This window comes from Theobroma cacao, chromosome 7 (genome assembly GCF_053813885.1).
Source record: "Theobroma cacao isolate CCN51 chromosome 7, ASM5381388v1, whole genome shotgun sequence".
NCBI classification, from domain to species: Eukaryota; Viridiplantae; Streptophyta; class Magnoliopsida; order Malvales; family Malvaceae; genus Theobroma; species Theobroma cacao.
Genome location: NC_142645.1, coordinates 33,443,508 through 33,460,369, shown reverse-complemented (window position 1 = coordinate 33,460,369; position 16,862 = coordinate 33,443,508). Strand labels below are relative to the sequence as shown.

At 30.1% G+C, this 16,862-nt stretch overlaps 1 protein-coding gene and 2 long non-coding RNA genes across 5 annotated transcripts; 1 reads left to right on the top strand and 2 right to left on the bottom strand.

Moving 5' to 3' along the window:
- Window positions 1-320: 320 nt before the first annotated feature.
- On the bottom strand, window positions 321-1,658 carry LOC148761816 (uncharacterized). Its single transcript, XR_016027406.1, has 2 exons — window positions 636-1,658; window positions 321-459 (listed from the first exon to the last, which is right to left on the bottom strand). It is a non-coding gene; the product is annotated as an uncharacterized LOC148761816 (long non-coding RNA).
- A 4,419-nt stretch (window positions 1,659-6,077) lies between these two features.
- LOC18594843 (uncharacterized) lies at window positions 6,078-6,697 on the bottom strand. The gene is made up of 2 exons (XR_001928704.2): window positions 6,557-6,697; window positions 6,078-6,429 (listed from the first exon to the last, which is right to left on the bottom strand). It is a non-coding gene; the product is annotated as an uncharacterized LOC18594843 (long non-coding RNA).
- Window positions 6,698-9,431: 2,734 nt separating this feature from the next.
- LOC18594844 (uncharacterized) lies at window positions 9,432-13,143 on the top strand. Of its 3 annotated transcripts, none has more exons than XM_007022498.3 (5): window positions 9,432-9,713; window positions 10,514-10,746; window positions 10,864-11,082; window positions 11,941-12,019; window positions 12,291-13,143. In XM_007022498.3, the coding sequence occupies exons 1-5, from the start codon at window positions 9,617-9,619 to the stop codon at window positions 12,296-12,298; spliced, it is 636 nt and encodes a 211-aa protein (XP_007022560.2). In that variant the 5' UTR covers window positions 9,432-9,616; the 3' UTR covers window positions 12,299-13,143. The 3 variants fall into 3 exon arrangements, 1 of the variants encoding a protein (XP_007022560.2); XR_001928889.2 differs by having other exon boundaries at window positions 9,443-9,713; window positions 11,941-12,195; XR_001928890.2 differs by having other exon boundaries at window positions 9,448-9,713; window positions 10,519-10,746; window positions 11,941-12,195.
- Window positions 13,144-16,862: the final 3,719 nt, after the last annotated feature.

Below are 16,862 nucleotides of genomic sequence, written 5' to 3'. Positions count from 1 at the left end.
GGATATGAAACATGAGACTTACTTTATATTGATATTGTTATGAGAATGAAGGCATCTCCACACCTTATGTTGAGAAGTTCCATACTCATTTGATGACACGTGTGCATGTATGAATCATATTATGTGCTTGTATGTGAATGTTGAGATGAACAATATGCATAACATCAATAAGAGGTTAGCTTGGGTCTAATGAGCCATACCCACCTAAGTCCTCACGCTGGTTATATCTCCAGAATTGGGATGTGACACATATCTTCCTCCTTGAAACATATCAATATTAGAACCGAATAATCTTCATCCTTGAAGCAGATCTTCATAACTTAAGTAACATTTTTATGTATTTGTACCAGCTGAGTACTTAATCTATACCATTGCATACTACTAAAGAGAAGTCTCACTGTCCTTTTGCCTTTTCTTTGTATTTCGTACTATTGTTGGATGTCAAACTGAGAAAATTTTCTGCTCAGAACAAGGAGCATTTTTCTATTCAATCATCAAATTTTTGAAAACAAAAAACCACAAATATTTCATACAATGTAATTAAATATACAATTCTTTAATACTAAATTTTGGGTGCTTGAAAATTGAAATCTTCTTCTAGAAGGCGACACACAGAAGCATTTCAGTTGACTTACCGACAAAGGCGAGGGCAGCGTCTCATGGCTGCAAGGAAGGAAAGTGAACTGAAAGTTTCGAGAAAGAAACATCGCAGGTTATGTCAAAGAAAGGTGGCTTTTGTTTATTGGTGATTTCTAAATTGTTGTCCTTAATTTTCCATAGAAAGTTTGAAAGGAAAAAATAAAATTGGCAGCTTGCTCTAAAAAAAGTTGGTTGACTTTGCAATTGGGAGCTACTCTTAACATCATCTTGATGTATTACTTGATTTTCTTTCTTTTTCAGATGAGTCTTTTATCCCTTTGCTTTTGAACTCTATTTGCTGTGCCAACTAGGCACCTATCGATCTAAGCATTTAGTAATAAGAAAAGAAAAAGAGAGAGAGAGAGAGAAACATGACGAAAGAAGTGGAATTGGTTAGAACTTGGAAGTAGTGCAAGCAGAGCTGATAGCAGAAATAAGCAACATGACACAGCGTTCATTCAACACAAAAGCAAATCGTGGAAAGTCGTGAATGTCTCCAGGATTTCTATTGCCCTTTGTTAATCCATGTGGTTCAATTCTGCTATCCGTTCTACTTGCACTGATCTCAATCCCTTCACTTCGTTCTTCTCATTTTTATTTCCTTTTAGTATTAAAAGGTTCTGACATTGCAAACAGAGATGAAAGCAAAGGAGAAGGAAGATTCTATAAAAGAAAAAAGAAAAAGAAAAGAAATCAAGCTTAGGAAAAACTATATTACCAAGATAACGCTAAACATTTGTGAGTAAAAATGCTGCTACCAGGCCTTCTTTCGACGACTTGCATCGTTTCTTTCCGTAACATTCAGTTCATTTTCATTCCTTCCAGCCATGAGTTCTCTCTTTCTTCGCGTGTAATTATCGCCATTACTCATTGGGTTTAAAATGGGTATAGCTTTGAGTGATCAGAATGGGATAAGAATATTGAGGTAAGATTTGAAGTTGAGTCCCAATGCTCCCCGGTACCAAAATAAATATATAAAACAAGACTTTATCATGAGGCTACGCACGATCGGCTAGTAAACGAATCGAAACTTGTTAACTACGCACTATAGGTGAGCGTTGTAGAAAGAAAAGGAATATTATCCCCTCTGGTGGGCACAATGCCATAACTGATAGCCACTATGAAAAGTCTTCGGTAACACTTGTCCCTGCTTTTCCTCTTGCACTCAATTAATTTATTACTATTTTAGTGCTTTCTCAATTCATTCGTCATGCCTAACGTGGAATTCACGTTTAGATCTAAACGAATCAACTTTTGAACTAGAGAATATATACAATATAGAAAAGATACTGACGTTTAGGTGACATTTGACATAAAAGATGTGCACCATATTTTTTTTAATGTATTTAATTAAATTGCATTACAATTATTGTTTTAAAATAAATCAACAAAATATAATATTACAATACAATCACATTATAATAAATAGATATAATATAATTGTATTGAAAAATCAATGCAATTTAATTTAGCATTATCAACTTACTCTACAATATTATCAAACTTGATTGAACTTTTTACCCTTCGTCAATCAATAAAATTCTAAAACTTAATTTTTATCATTTTAAAAAAGTCTAAAAAGTAGAATTTTTTAAATTTTTAAAAAATAAATCCATAAATTTTGAAAAACTTAAAAATAATTTTTTTAAATTATTAAAAAATTCTAGAACGATAAAAAATAGAAATAATTTTTATTTTTAAGAAATTGTAAAAGATCGAAAATCCATAAAATAAAAAAATATTTAGAATTTTTGAATAAATAGAAGATATTCTTTTTTATGCTTATAATTTTCTAAAATTATAAAAATTATTTCCTTTCTATAATTTTAAATAAACTTTTAAAACTAAAAAATATTTCTTTTTTACAGTCAATTTTTTTTCAAAAAACCTCTTTTGGTTTTTTATTTTATTTTTTTCTAAAGGGAATTATTTCCATTTTTAATGTTTTAAGAATATTTCAAACTAATAATATAAGAATATATTTTAAAATTTTCAAAATTGCTAACAAATAAAGAGTTATTTGATAATTAATATTAACATGGATTTACTTGATGCTCGGTTAGTTGTTGTAAAATTTATTTAAGAATTTATAAATTTATAATAAAAAACAATATTAACATATTAATTTTACATTTTAATACATAGAGGTAATTTTGAAAATTAACATTATATTCCCAATAAAGTGCTTGTAAACTAAATCCTACAATATTATCTTCTTAACATTTTAATCACACTTTCTTAATATATCAAACACTGCAATGTTATTATATCAACAATTACATTCCTTAAAATCATACACTATCTTAATTAACTAACCCTTATATTTTGTGGGTAAAAAACGGCAACACTTATGGATGTTTTTATAAAAAGGAAAAGTAATGATCAATTTGAGAGATAAAAGCTCTTCAAATCTTGTTCTTTACTTGTCACTTTTCCTTCTTCTTTTTCACTAAAAATATAAAAGTAAAAATTAACAAAATCCATGAAACTGAATCATTTAGATGGAAACAGAAAGCAAATACTATTATTTAAAATAAAATGAGAAAGATATGACAGATCAAATGAATAAAGCTAATGCATTTAAAAAAGCCACATAAGGAAAAAATAAATAAATAAATTACCTCCACCTCTTAGGATGAAACCTTAATGCTGGGATTCGCCCTCATACTCAAATATGAAAATAATCAAGAAATAAAAGTATAACATAGCAAAAAATAAAAATATATTTAATCAAAGAAATAGTTGAAACCCTCAAGATCAATGTTTGTGTTTTTAATGAAATTTTTAAATTAATTATGAATACTCATAAATTCATGTATTACGTACATTGCTTTAGATATTGTAATCAAGAGCTAATTAAATCCAAAAACACTTGCGATGAAGTAAGTAACCCAAAAAGGGAAGACAATCTAAAATCCTATTGTCGAAATCTTTGCTTTTTTACCTTTAGAATTTGTCAAATCTTCAACCACTCAAGTGTTTAGCCTTTAACAGTAATCAACGCAATAACTGAACAAGATTTTCTAAAACATAGGATTTTTTTTGTCCTAGCAAGTTTTGTTTCTAAAATGAAAAAACCAAAAGTTCTTGCAAAATCTTATTTCTATCAAACAAAGAAAACTATTTTTGTTTTCTTATTTTTATGAAACGGCTAAGAAGTGGCTAAAAGCTTAGTATTTTAATTGGCTAACATAACATATTTATATAGCCAAACTAAGTTGTAACCTTAGATACAAGCATTTGTATTTTTATTCAATTAAGTCCTTACAAACTTAATTAATTTTCTCACTTTATTTTGGTCTATTTCAATTAAGTCCAACTTAATTAATTATCCTCATTTAATTTCAATCATGTCACTTATTGTGTGTGACCTAATAGGCTTCTAACATGTTAGTAACAAATATAAATCATATTCAAATATCAATTTAATAATTGATTTATATTTATGGATCATGAGCGACATCTAACAATACATCATAACCACCTAAATGTTAGAGAGTTAATTAAAGAATTTGACAAACCCTTCAATGATAAGCCTCTCAGTGCAATATGGTCCTTTCATCAAATATCCCGAATATATCATAAAGCATGGCTAAGTGTCTACTTATGACATTTCATTTTAGTTCTCATAATTCATGATTAACTTTATGAATTTAGGAAACCAACTTTTCTTAAATTCATCATGCTTTGGCCAAACACTTTATACAAGTTAATCTAGAATTGAGAACAAGTGAGATACATCCTTTCATATCACTTGGGTGATGAATCCTCTCTTGACCACTCATTCACCTTCACATGCTTCATGGCATACCCAAAAATACCTTGTTTACGCATCTGATCACCTCTAGACCCGTAGAGATAAAATCAAAATATGTCATTCCCCATACAAGATGACTTGGTGTTTAAAGTCTGAAAACTAGTTGCATGACTATCACATGAGAGCATATTCCATAGACACTTGAGTGAATTACCAAATGGAGTTCTCATAGCAGGTCATGTTCAGTAAACTTGTTCTTTAACAAACACCTACAAGTTATCCTCAAGTATCCCATATACTTCAATCTATGAGATCGATTACTTACTTATCAAGTAAAGAAGCTTAACATGTACCAGTCTTGGAGCATTGTCACTGCCTTGTATTGACAATACAATAATCAGGAACAATTTTAGGAACATGATTTTGATGTATAGTGATCTCATAATTGTAACAATTTTATAATTCTCTTACAAGGCCTTTATGTTTCATGAGCTTCATTCAATTAGTATTTAATAATTTCTTATTATTGTACTAACATGAAGAAAAACCTCTAGCACATATAGTTATGCAATTAAGTATGTATTAAATGACAATATATATTTCTTGACCAATCCAATTTGCTCAAAGGCATATACCAACATTCACATGGTAGGTCCAACTGGTGAGTCTTGAGTTTATAAATAAAGGTCTTTCTCCATTTATCATGTATGTCTTTTGAGTTAGAAATATGAGCCCGTGATAAGTGGTATCAGAGTAGATCTAACCTTTCATTAGCGTGGGACCCCTCATGAGAGATATCATGGTCGAGGTAGATTAAGGTATGAGACGTTGCACAATTGAGTGTGGTAGAATGTCATAAATTCCACATCAGTAAGAGATGGAGTGGGTCTTGAGTTTATAAATAAGAGTCTTCTTCCACATATCAACTATGTCTTTGGGTTGGAAACATAAACTCGTGACAAGCCTACCTTTCTACTTGCGGAAACAAAAAAATGGAAGGAAAAATAAAAAGAAAATGGAGGATTTATTAAATTGAAAAACGAAAAAAAGGGGGGGGGGGGGGGTTGAGTACGGTGACAATAGCTTAGAAAAGAGGAGAATAATTGCATTTTTTTTCCTTTTTGATGTTTCATAATAGGTTTTTGGTTTCTGGATATTGGTGTTTTTGTGTTAAAACTTGTGTTCTTTTTTGGCTCCTTTGGATCGTTGGAATGTCTTTTTTATTTATTTTTTTGTTAGAAATTTTGGGTTACTAAAACCTTGGGACCGGTAAGATACTATTGTGCATTAATTTTGTGAATATTGTTGAAGATTGTTTTGGGACTTCATTTTAACTCTACCGGAAGTGCTCTCTAGTTTTGATTAATTAACTTGCCCAATTGAGGTTCATAGAGGTCTCATGAAATTAATTGCTGTTAATTGCTAACATTTACTTTCCAACGGAGAATAATCTTTTTGGCCTTGGGAACTCAATGCTGTGAGATTGATATACGTATGAGCATAGCTCGCCATTGTTGTTTTATAGTAGAGTCATGGCGATCTAGATTTGGTTAATCATATCCCTTACAAGCTGCTATATTTCAGAATCAATAAAGTCAGATATTTGAGGTAATAGAAGCATTCCACCAAAATGAAAACAACCAAAAGAAAAGGGCGTAGAGGTCCCTGCTGGAGAAGCTCATTGTGCTTATTGAACCAATTTTTGAAATTCAACTTTGATAGAAAACATACATAATGGGAAAGCTCAAAACACAAGCAGGGATAACTGTTGTTTCATAATTGAAAGAAACAAGTCATAGACTGGTATTTGCTACTACAAATTCAACATGTCACTGGTACTTGAACAAAAAAGCTGGGTGTCCTGCCGAGTCTCCTTCTTGTCGCAACGAGGAGATTTTGGCTTGAACTTGTTTAAATTTTTGTTGCACTTCTCTTTGTCCTTCTCTGAGCCTCTTCTGTTCCTCACAAATCATTGCCATCTCTGATTTCAATTTTCTCATACTGATCTTTGTTTTCCCCGTCCTGCTTCCTCCCTGTGTACCCAAACTTGTAACGTTAGAATATCACATGCAATAACATTAATAAAGCAAAAGAAAACCAATACAGATAAAACAACTATGAATTGTGTTTCTCTTCCTATACCATTTGTTTCGTCTTTACCTGGGTAGCGGTGCCCTCTCCCTCCATTCTTCTTACTTTTTCTCAGACTAATTAACAACAGATGCCACTAAATCTCTTCCAAGTCTTAGTTGGATCACTCGATCGTCTCTCCTCTGTTTTGATGGCCAAGTTTATCTCCCTATATAAAGGGATCACAAGTCAAGATACTCGTGGGTGAAGAAGGGTCGCGCTGTTTGCTTAGGTTCTCGTAGAAGAAACCGTCTGAATCGCGCGATTTTTTTTTTTTAATCGAAAGCCCGAGGAAAGTGTCGTTGGGCCTCGCGATTCATTTTAAATTCACCCTCTGGGCCCCATTCGATGTCTATATGTAATGCTTATCATTGACTCTTTCAACTCACCTCGTAGAAGAAGAAAAAAAATACGTCTTGAATTATAACAGTTTTCTCTTTTTATTATTATTTTTTGAATTTTAACTTCTATTGTATGAAATATTTTAATTAATTAAATTTTATAAAATATATATTATAAAACTATTCCATTTTAAATTTTTAAAAATATATTTTTCATATTTTTATCAATGACAGATATAAAATTGAGTCAAAGTTAAAATATTTAACTAACAAAACTCAAAATGTGACAATTTTTTTTGGAACATAGAGAGTATAAGTTTTAATAAATACTATTGACCCAATTTCAGTGTTTATCTTTTATTTTCAAGTTAATTCAATACTATGTCACAACATTTTAAAAAATTGTATTCTATATTAATCTTTTGTATATATTTTTACATTAAAATTATAGTTTATCCATATTAAAAAAGTTTTTAAATAATTTCAAAAACACTCAAATTAAAGTAATTTTTTAGTCTTGGTATCAAGTGCCTATTTGGCCCAATTTTTTTTCAACTTATTTACTTTTTAAAAGTAAAAATGGGACTAAACAAGATTTTGAAAAACTCTAAAAAAATTACTCTTCTCTCAATCGATCTCCCTCTCTTTGCAAACTACTCATCTTCAACACAAATAGTTACTATCTTGATGGAAAATAGAAATCGTTAATTTATAAGTTATTTAAGAATTACGTATTACTTATAAACTATTTGTGAAACTCTTTTTTTATGATTTATTATTAATTATAAGTTTTATGTTATATAAAAATACTTTTTATATTTTTAAAAATTTATTTTAAATAAATTAAAAAATAAACTTAATTTTTTTCAATTGTAAACAAAGAAATTCGTGAATAATAAAAAGCTATTTATTAAATACCCTTTATAATAATTTTAATAAAAATTAGAACTTATATTAATTGTTTTACTAAACAACTTATCTATAAAAAAGAGTTTGTAAAAGTAAATTTATCAAATAGTTTTAGTTTAATTTTAAAAATTATTATTTTTCATAATATAAATGATACTATAGTTTTATTTATGGTAACCTTATTAACTATCATCTATAAACTATATGAACTCATAAATTTTAAAAGTAAAACTTAATTGACATATTGGTTTAGACATTAATGATGAAGACTGAAACTATTTGATTGATTTAAGATTTACACTCAAGTGTTTGAGTATTAATTTTTTTTATATATATCTTTCAAAAATATTTTTCTTTTGTATATAAGTGTAAATTGTTTAATTTTTTTAAAAAATAAGTGTAATTATTTAATTATAATTAATCTTAATATCTATAAATTACAATAATTAATTATATTTAAAATTAAGACTAATTATATTGATATTCTTATTTATTAGTACACTTTTAAGTATATTTTATTTATAATTAATCATTAATTTTATTCTTAACTGAATTTTAATTTTATTAATAATTAATAATTAATCAATCAAATTTTGAATTAAATTAAACAATTAACAATATTATTTTTTACAATTAATTATTGTAATATAAATACTTATATGACCACAAGTCACGAGTCAAAATACTTGTGGGTGAAGGGTCGCGCGATTTGCTTTCGTTCTCGTACGAGAAACCACACGACTTCTAATTTAATCGAAATCCGCCTCGCGCTCCATTTAAAGTTGTCCCCTTTGGGCCCCACTCATAGTGTCTATTCGGTGTTTTAATTCTCCTCATGGATGATGAGTAAAACTTATTTCTTCTACCCTTTTATTAAAATTTTTCAAAATTTTTAATCAATTATAGTTTATAAAATATTTATTTAAAAATTAATTCACTCAATATTTTTTTTAAAAATATTTGTATGTTTTTGTCATTGACAAATATAAAATACTAAGAGGTTCGCGTTGAAAAATTTTAATTACCAAAATTTTTGTCATGGAGGTAGGAAATAAGCTTTCATTTCTTTGTAATAAATTTATCATTTATTCATTTACTTATTTCAGATAACATCATTTAATTACAGTTTGGATCTTTTCAGCTTATAAATTTTAAAATTTTATGAGTTTTAGATTAGATCAATCCCAACTTTTGAGTTTAAGGTTTCAATTACTTCAAGTTACATCATGTGGAGTTCATTTGGGTTTAGACCACAAGTTCAGATATTTCAAATTTGAATCTTTGACTTTTTTTTATAAATTCAGATCAAATCAAGTTTAGTTTCAAGTTAGTTCAAATCTTAATTTAATAGATACATTTAGATAAAAAGTATAAAAATTAAAATAAATATATTATTCATCTCTTTTATATATTATTTTCTTTCTATTTTAAATTAAAGTTTATGTTTAGTTATATGGCCAAATGAAACGAACTTTAACCATAGTTTTTATAATATTATTTAAAATTAAAATTTTTTAAAATTCAGTGTGTAAAACTTTTCAATGCTTAATCTTTTTAATTGAGTGTAATAAACAAAAAGTGCAAATTTTAAGTTTTTTATTAGATTTTCACTCTTCCCCACCCAAAATGCTAGAAAATGTCAGCCCATAGCAAGTCGGTGAGAAGAAGAAAAGACATGTGGTCCCACCTACTGGGCTTGTCGCGCTATCGTTTGTATAATCGATCGATAAAGCCCCGAGACGGGGCGAGCTCATCACGCGTTTGCCCTTTCACTCTCTTGATTTAAGCTAAGTCTCTGTTTGGTCTCAGCAGTGATTTGTCGAACTCCATTGGCTAACCAATGGAAAACTTTGGGAAAACAAACTTTTACGGAGGCTGCGCGGGCGGCGACGCCGGAGAAGATATCCTTGACAGCCTTCAGGGCGGCAGCTCTAACTGTAAGTGTTGATTGCAGCTCTTATCCATTATTTATTCAAGTTTTTGCTGATGCTTACATCTTAATTTCTCTAAAGCTAAAAACATATAACAAATCAAGCTGAAAATCACTTTCAAATTTGGAAATAAAAAGTTACGGATTTTGTTTTAATAAAATTTGAAATCGACAAGTTAATTGCTCCAACCCTCATAATAAGATTTACTTTATTTTATTTTATTTATTTTATATTCCTAAATCTGAGGTAGACAATATAAAATTTATTACTATGAAGTGAAATAGTTATAATCACATTTTAAAATAGAAGGATTAATTTCTAAAGAATTAACTTTCGTTGAGTTTTATATTTTCGAGTTTCTGTGAAGTAATAATAATTTTAAATTTTAATTATGTAATTTTATTAGGATAAAATTTAACTATCTGAAATTATAACAAAAAATTTACTGGGAAATTAAAAAAAAAGGTCAATTATTGCTACCCCAAACATTTTATTTTGAAAGATTTTGCATTTAAAATTTAAAATGTGTATAATATGAATACATAAAAAAGTACAAATAATGTAAATAAAATGTTTTTTTTTTTTATAATTAGGCAGGAGATTATGCACTAACCAATGAGATAAATGCTTGTTGGGTGAAAAAGAATAAAATTATATACTTTTTTTTGTTACTAATTGTTCTTTCATAATAAATCGTATTCCGTGATCAGTCAAATAAATTGATTTTCAAGATTTTAGCTTAAAATTTTCTCCACTTTTAATGGCGAAAATTGAGATGCTTTCACCTGAAATGTTAATTTCCCTAGATCAGGGCAGTATGGAAGTTCTACTACAACACATGGATCAAGATCAATTTAATCAAATTGATGTCACAAGTAGTGGAGAAACACATCATCAGGCAACAAAAGAATATTGCTCCTTGCCACAAGGTTCAATTGTGTCTAAAAATGGCCATTCCCAAAGACTTGCTTCTAATTCTGACCTAGAAAAGGCTGAAAAGAAAAGAAAAATTGATCAAGCATATAGAGAAAGATGCAAGGTAAATCAGTTACCTCTTGCTTTACTCAGTTTACATTTTTGATTGAATTTATAGGCAAAGTGAATACTACAGAAACAATCTCTCTCTCTCTCTCTCACTGTTCTTTCTTATGTACAGAAAACCAAAACACAAATGATGCGTGACTTGAATACTTTTGGTGACGAAAATGAGTGTTTGAGGGTGGAGAATAAAACTCTGAAGGAGCAGAATGCTTCAATGACTCAAACGTTGCAATCTCAAACAAAAGAGTTACACCAACATAAAAATCGTCTTGACCAGTTGAAATTTGAGAGTGAGAAGCAAAATGCTCTTGTACAAGTACTTTCAGACCTTGTAGTGAGTCTCTCTCTCTCTCTCTCTTTAGAACATACACACATACACACACAAATGCAAAATGCATGCAAGAGAATTATAAATTTTCCTTTCATTGATTATAGTAAGCCTTTATATTTATTTTTATTTAGTTAATTCTATTGTAATTATAATTATTTGTTAATATTGTATTAGAAGTAAATTATTCTCGTATATGATAATAATTCAATATAAATATAATTCCCTTATTATTAATATAATTTTCATTAAATTTAATAAAATTTCAAATATTATCAAAGCAAATATCTTTTTTTGTCAATCAAAAGTTTTACATACAAAATCCATATATAAATATGTATATTGACTTCACATTAATGGATTGGGGTACTCAGAGTACATATAAATAAAACAAGCATCTATTTATCTATGGTTGATTGGTTTACGGTTAAATGTTTATTTTAAAATTTACCATAGTATCAAAACAAGTATTGCCTTATGTTGTCCCCTTTGCGATTAGACTAGTTATGCTTACATGTGAAGTCTTTACTGCAAGATAAATCCATAGTTTCTACACTTGAAGTTCATATCACATGAAAAATCCATTATTGTCGCACAAGAGATGTGAGGCAGGTATTAAATTGTGATAAAGTAAATTATATATAAATTAAGTTGGGAGCATCCTAGATTCGTAAATATAACAAAAGTCTCTTGACCTATTTTTATTGTCTAGTGATTTTAGATTAGATTTTCATCTTAAAATTTAGTATTTTTATACTTTTCAACCTTTCTTTGTCTTGTTAGTTATATATGTGTGTGAGTGATGTGATTCATGTTATCTTAGAATTATAGATTTATCGTTAGTATATTTGGATCCTTCTGCAGGTCAATTCTAATCTTTGCCACGAAAATCAGAAGCTGAAAGATGAAAATGCGCAGTTGAGACAAATGGTCAAATTGAGTGGTGAGCCATTAAAGCTTGTGCAGGAGAATGGAAAATTAAAACATGAAAATATGTTACTCAAAGTGCAAATAGATGCCTTATGTGGGAAGATAGTTGATGACAATAGAAAAAATTGTGGCCATTGATTGACTTGTATAAGGAGCAACGACAGATGTTGCAAAGTTTCCTTAGAAACAGTAATGCACAATTTACTTGCTAACTTTTCTCTTGCTATTTCTTCTCCAATTTCATCAAATATTTAAAATTAAATTTGCTTTACATTTTCTTTCAGGAATTTAGATTGATCCAACTCTTCGAACATACCTTCCCAACGTCCGTATATAATCAACAGCACTGGCTGATAAATGTCATTTTCAGTACAAAAATTCAAAAGTAACTAAGAGTTCATTAGCGAGCAAAGGAGTTAAATGAAAACAAACGTCAAGGTATGATAATCCATACCTTTCATAAAGCTGCCCAAGCTCAGTTCAAGTGTTTGGACTTTGGAGTGGAAATTAGCATAAAAACTTGAGCCTAACTATGTTTTAGTATTTCCTCTTTTTGGTATGTGAAAAAAATGATACTTAAATGTAGATGACTTAGCTCAAGAAGTCTTATGTGTTGTAAAGTAATGTAGCGTTTAATAAACAGAAATGGTATTTTTCTTTCCTGGTTTTCGTGGTTGCTTCAGCTGGTTTTGCGCAGGCTATCTTTTTGTGCTTGCATCAGCTGGGTATCATGCAGGCAGCTTTTCTGTTAATCCTTGAGGCCTTGGGAACCTCGTTGGTTTAGCTCAAATGGCGTGGTTGGCTGTCATGGGATGTCTTTTGTCTTCCTGCCTCTTGCTGTTCGGCGTTGTACAGGGGAGTTTTGCTTTGTTCCTTTGTGTTGATCCTTTTGTCTTGTGAATGTGATCTGTCATGTATAGTCTCCATTTTTATTTTGTTTGCCCAGGTTTCCTCTGATTGGAAGGAAAAGGTTGAACCAACCTTTCCCATGTTGGGGGTTGCATATCTTTTGTTTTTTTGGGAGTTATCAGAGGTTTTCTGCCTCTTGCTGTTCGGCGTTATACAGGGGAGTTTTGCTTTGTTCCTTTGTGTTGATCCTTTTGTCTTGTGAATGTGATCTGTCATGTATAGTCTCCATTTTTATTTTGTTTGCCCAGGTTTCCTCTGATTGGAAGGAAAAGGTTGAATCAACCTTTCCCATGTTGGGGGTTGCATATCTTTTGTTTTTTTGGGAGTTATCAGAGGTTTTTGGGTACTGCAGTTTCCTTTTTTTGTTCTGTTGCAGGTTTTTTTAGGTTGACAGGGAGTTTCCCCATCCTATTTATGATTATCTACTATGTATGACTTTTTGAATATAATCTAATTCGGCATTTAAAAAAAAAAAGAAACAGAGATGGTAAACATTAAGAATAATTAGAATATTCACACACTTCGTGATGCTAATTCTTTAGTAGATCGTTGGCTGAGCGCACGGTTGATAGAAATGAATTCTTCTTTGCATGGTGGTGTGGTTTGATAAGGAGGTGATTTAACTAGGATGTGCTCTCTGTTTTCTTGTTTTTGAATTATGATTGTGCTTTGTGTCCCTACTGGTTGTGATGACTTTCTGCAGATGTTCCATGCACTTAATGCTATGCTGATACCGTCTTTGTTCCCCTTTAACTTTTCTGATGTCGTGGTGGGGTATTAATGGTGATGCAGTTAGTGGAATGATGTTCTGGTTATTGTATGTTTTCTCTAAGAAAACTTGAGTTGCTTTAAGGTGAGGGCATATATTAGTTATTGTTAGTTTTATTAGCTTTAAAATGATTAGAGTTTTCAAATGAGAAAAATGATCAAAATTTCTTGTTTGAGTGATCCTTGAATGCTTTTGATTTGTCTTAGTGTTTTCATGTGGAAATTACTTGAATAATCTTTGAACATGTTTGAAGTTGTATGTGAAAAGAAAAATCTTTTGAACACTTTAAATCTCAATTGCAAGCCATGAGAATCAACTTCTTGAAAAAGAAACATCAATGTTTGAGATACAAAAGCCATTGGAAGTGTAAGAATTGACTTCTAAAGTATCAAGTGATCGATTCCTAAAGCCACAAAAAGAGAAAAATCAGAAAGTTGAAGAAGAAGAGATTGGAGAATGGATAAGGATGGAGTGAGCAAAAGCTATTTTGAATTTGGTACCCAACGGCTAAGAAGAATCGACTTTTAGAGAGGCAAAGATCAATTCTTAGAAATTCTGAACAAGAAGAATCGATGTCTCAAGAATGCACTAATTGATTCTCAAAAAATAGAATGCTATCGACTATTTGGGAAGGCATTGATTGATTCTCAGAAAACAAAATGCTCTAGAGACAAGAATTGATATCTCATATATCCACCGATCGATTCTCAAACACCAAAAAGTAGTCATTAGACACGAAAAGATATGAAAAATGGCTAGTTCCTCCATTGAATCATCTTTAACAGCTCTAAACTTTTTTCAAGTATAAAAGTGACTTCTTCAACACACTTTAGAAGTGAGAAGAGTAGATAAAAATATCATTTGATCAAGAATCAAGCAATATGAAGAAAAAGAGGAGAAAAGAATAGAAATCAAGCTAAAGCAAGGAAAACTCATTTTTCCACATAGCTTCTAAGCTTTCTTTGAGCTCTAAATTTCTTGTGCTGTCACTCCTACTCATTTTATTCATTATACTCTTATCGCTGTTGTACTTATTTAGCAAAATCCACCTTCTAGAGGTACTCATACTATTCAAAATTTGTAAGAGAAAAAAAAGGCTATACCTTAGTCTTCAAAGGTAGTATTTAAAGGTTATGCTTGATCATTCAAAGGAAGAGAAGTTATATGTTAGCCTCTCAAAGGTAGTATTTAAAAGCTGTGCTTGAACCTTGAAAAGGCAATGGTTATGCTTTGTTAGAAATGTTAGCACTATAAAATATGGGGAAATATTCAAGAGGGGGGTGAATTAGATTTATAAAAATTCTTTTTAACAATTTAAACTTTTAGTCAAGGCAACCAAAAAAAAAATTTGTCAAATCTATTTTTCACCTTAAAACATGCTAAAGGAAATTTAATAAGCAATTTAAAGAATATACAAGTTGAAAACGAGTTTTTTCTAATTTTTCAAGTTAAAGTGCACAAGTGAAAATGATGAAAAAAAAACCTCAAATATGCTAAACAACGAATTGATGTACAATTCAAAAGGTGAGTTATAAACAATTTTCTAAAACTTCTTCAAGATAAAATGCATGAAATTTAAGAAGTGAAATGTTGAAATAAAAGACACAAGAAGTTTATAAAGTTCGGTGCTCTTTATAGGTATCTACGTTTTTTCCCTTGGCAAGTTAAGGAATTTAAATTCACTATGGAAAATACTTTTTCAAGACTCAAACATAATCCTTACAATGCATTTTCAAATGATCAAGTACAACCTTCATAATGCCTTTTCAAAAAATTAAGTGCAACTTTCACAATGCCTTTTCAAGCGTTGTGCGTTTCAAAGGATCAAGCACAACATTCAACATTATCTTTTGAAGGCTAAGTTATAACTTTTTTCTCTCTTACAAGATTTGTTAGAAAAATAAGCTTAAAGTAAAGTAACTAAGAGAGGGTGAATTGGTTATGAATTAAAAAATTCTCCCTTTTTAATAAAACTTGAAAATGCAGCAGAAATATGTAAAATAAAGTAACAGAAACAAAGTATGAACTAAGTGAGCAAAGTGTAGAAAGATAAAGAGTACTCAACTAGATTTTTATAGAAGTTCGGCCTTCCAATGCTTATGTCTTTTCCTTTGATAGCACAAGGAGTTCAAATCCACTATTAACTTACCTTTTCAATAGGATTAGGCATCACTTTTACAACATGTCTTAACAAGGTCAAGCGTAACCTTCATAACATGTCTTTTCACAACATCAAGCTTAATCTCAACCAAAACATTTCCTTTTCAGGTTCAACCATAATCTTTATATAAAATACAACCTTTGAAAGGATCAGGTATGTAAAGCCCGACCTTATAAAATACTATTCATGACATACATGTGATGATAGCATGATTGCATGCTAGGAGAGTCCCGAAAAATTTACAAAAGTCGGTATTGTACCTAGAGGTACAACAAAGTTTATTTAATCCTCGAACTAGATCAAATAGGAATTTTAAGGTGAGATTAAGAGTTTCACAGTTCATGGATGACTTAAAATGGTAATTTAGAGTTTGAGGATCAATTTGGAGTCAAATCGAAATTTTCACTAACCAGGGGTAAAATGGTCATTTGCTACTTGGGGACAAAATGGGAATTTTAGAAAAGAATTTTTGGCCCCATTTGACTTATTGGAGTATAATTCGACTTATTGGAGTATGATTTGATGTTTAGAAGTGAAAAATTTTAATTTCGGTATAATTTGGAGTATGGGGGTAAAATGGTAATTTTGTCACCTCAGGGGCAAAATTGTAATTTCCACCGCCAGGATATTTTTTCCAGCACATGGTCTTCCTTTATCTTCATCTTTGACCCTTGACTAATCATGTGGTGGAGATAAAATGTTAAAATTTTTAAAATTTTAAAAATGGACCAATAAGAAAATGCCATGTGTCAAGCTTAGGATATTTTATTATTTAACTAAAAAAAATCAGCATAAATCAGCCATTTACTCTCCAAATATTCGGCCAAGCAAGGAAGAGAGAGAAAGAGAGGAAGAACAAACCCTAGGTGAGGACTTTCAAGAGAAAAAGTGTGGAAAATCAAGGAAAACAAGTGAAAAAGGTAGGATTTTTCAACTTAAGCTTGAAATCTATTTTCCTTAAGCATTTCTCTTCATTTTCCATGCTTAATTTGCATGTTTTTATGATGAATTGTTGGC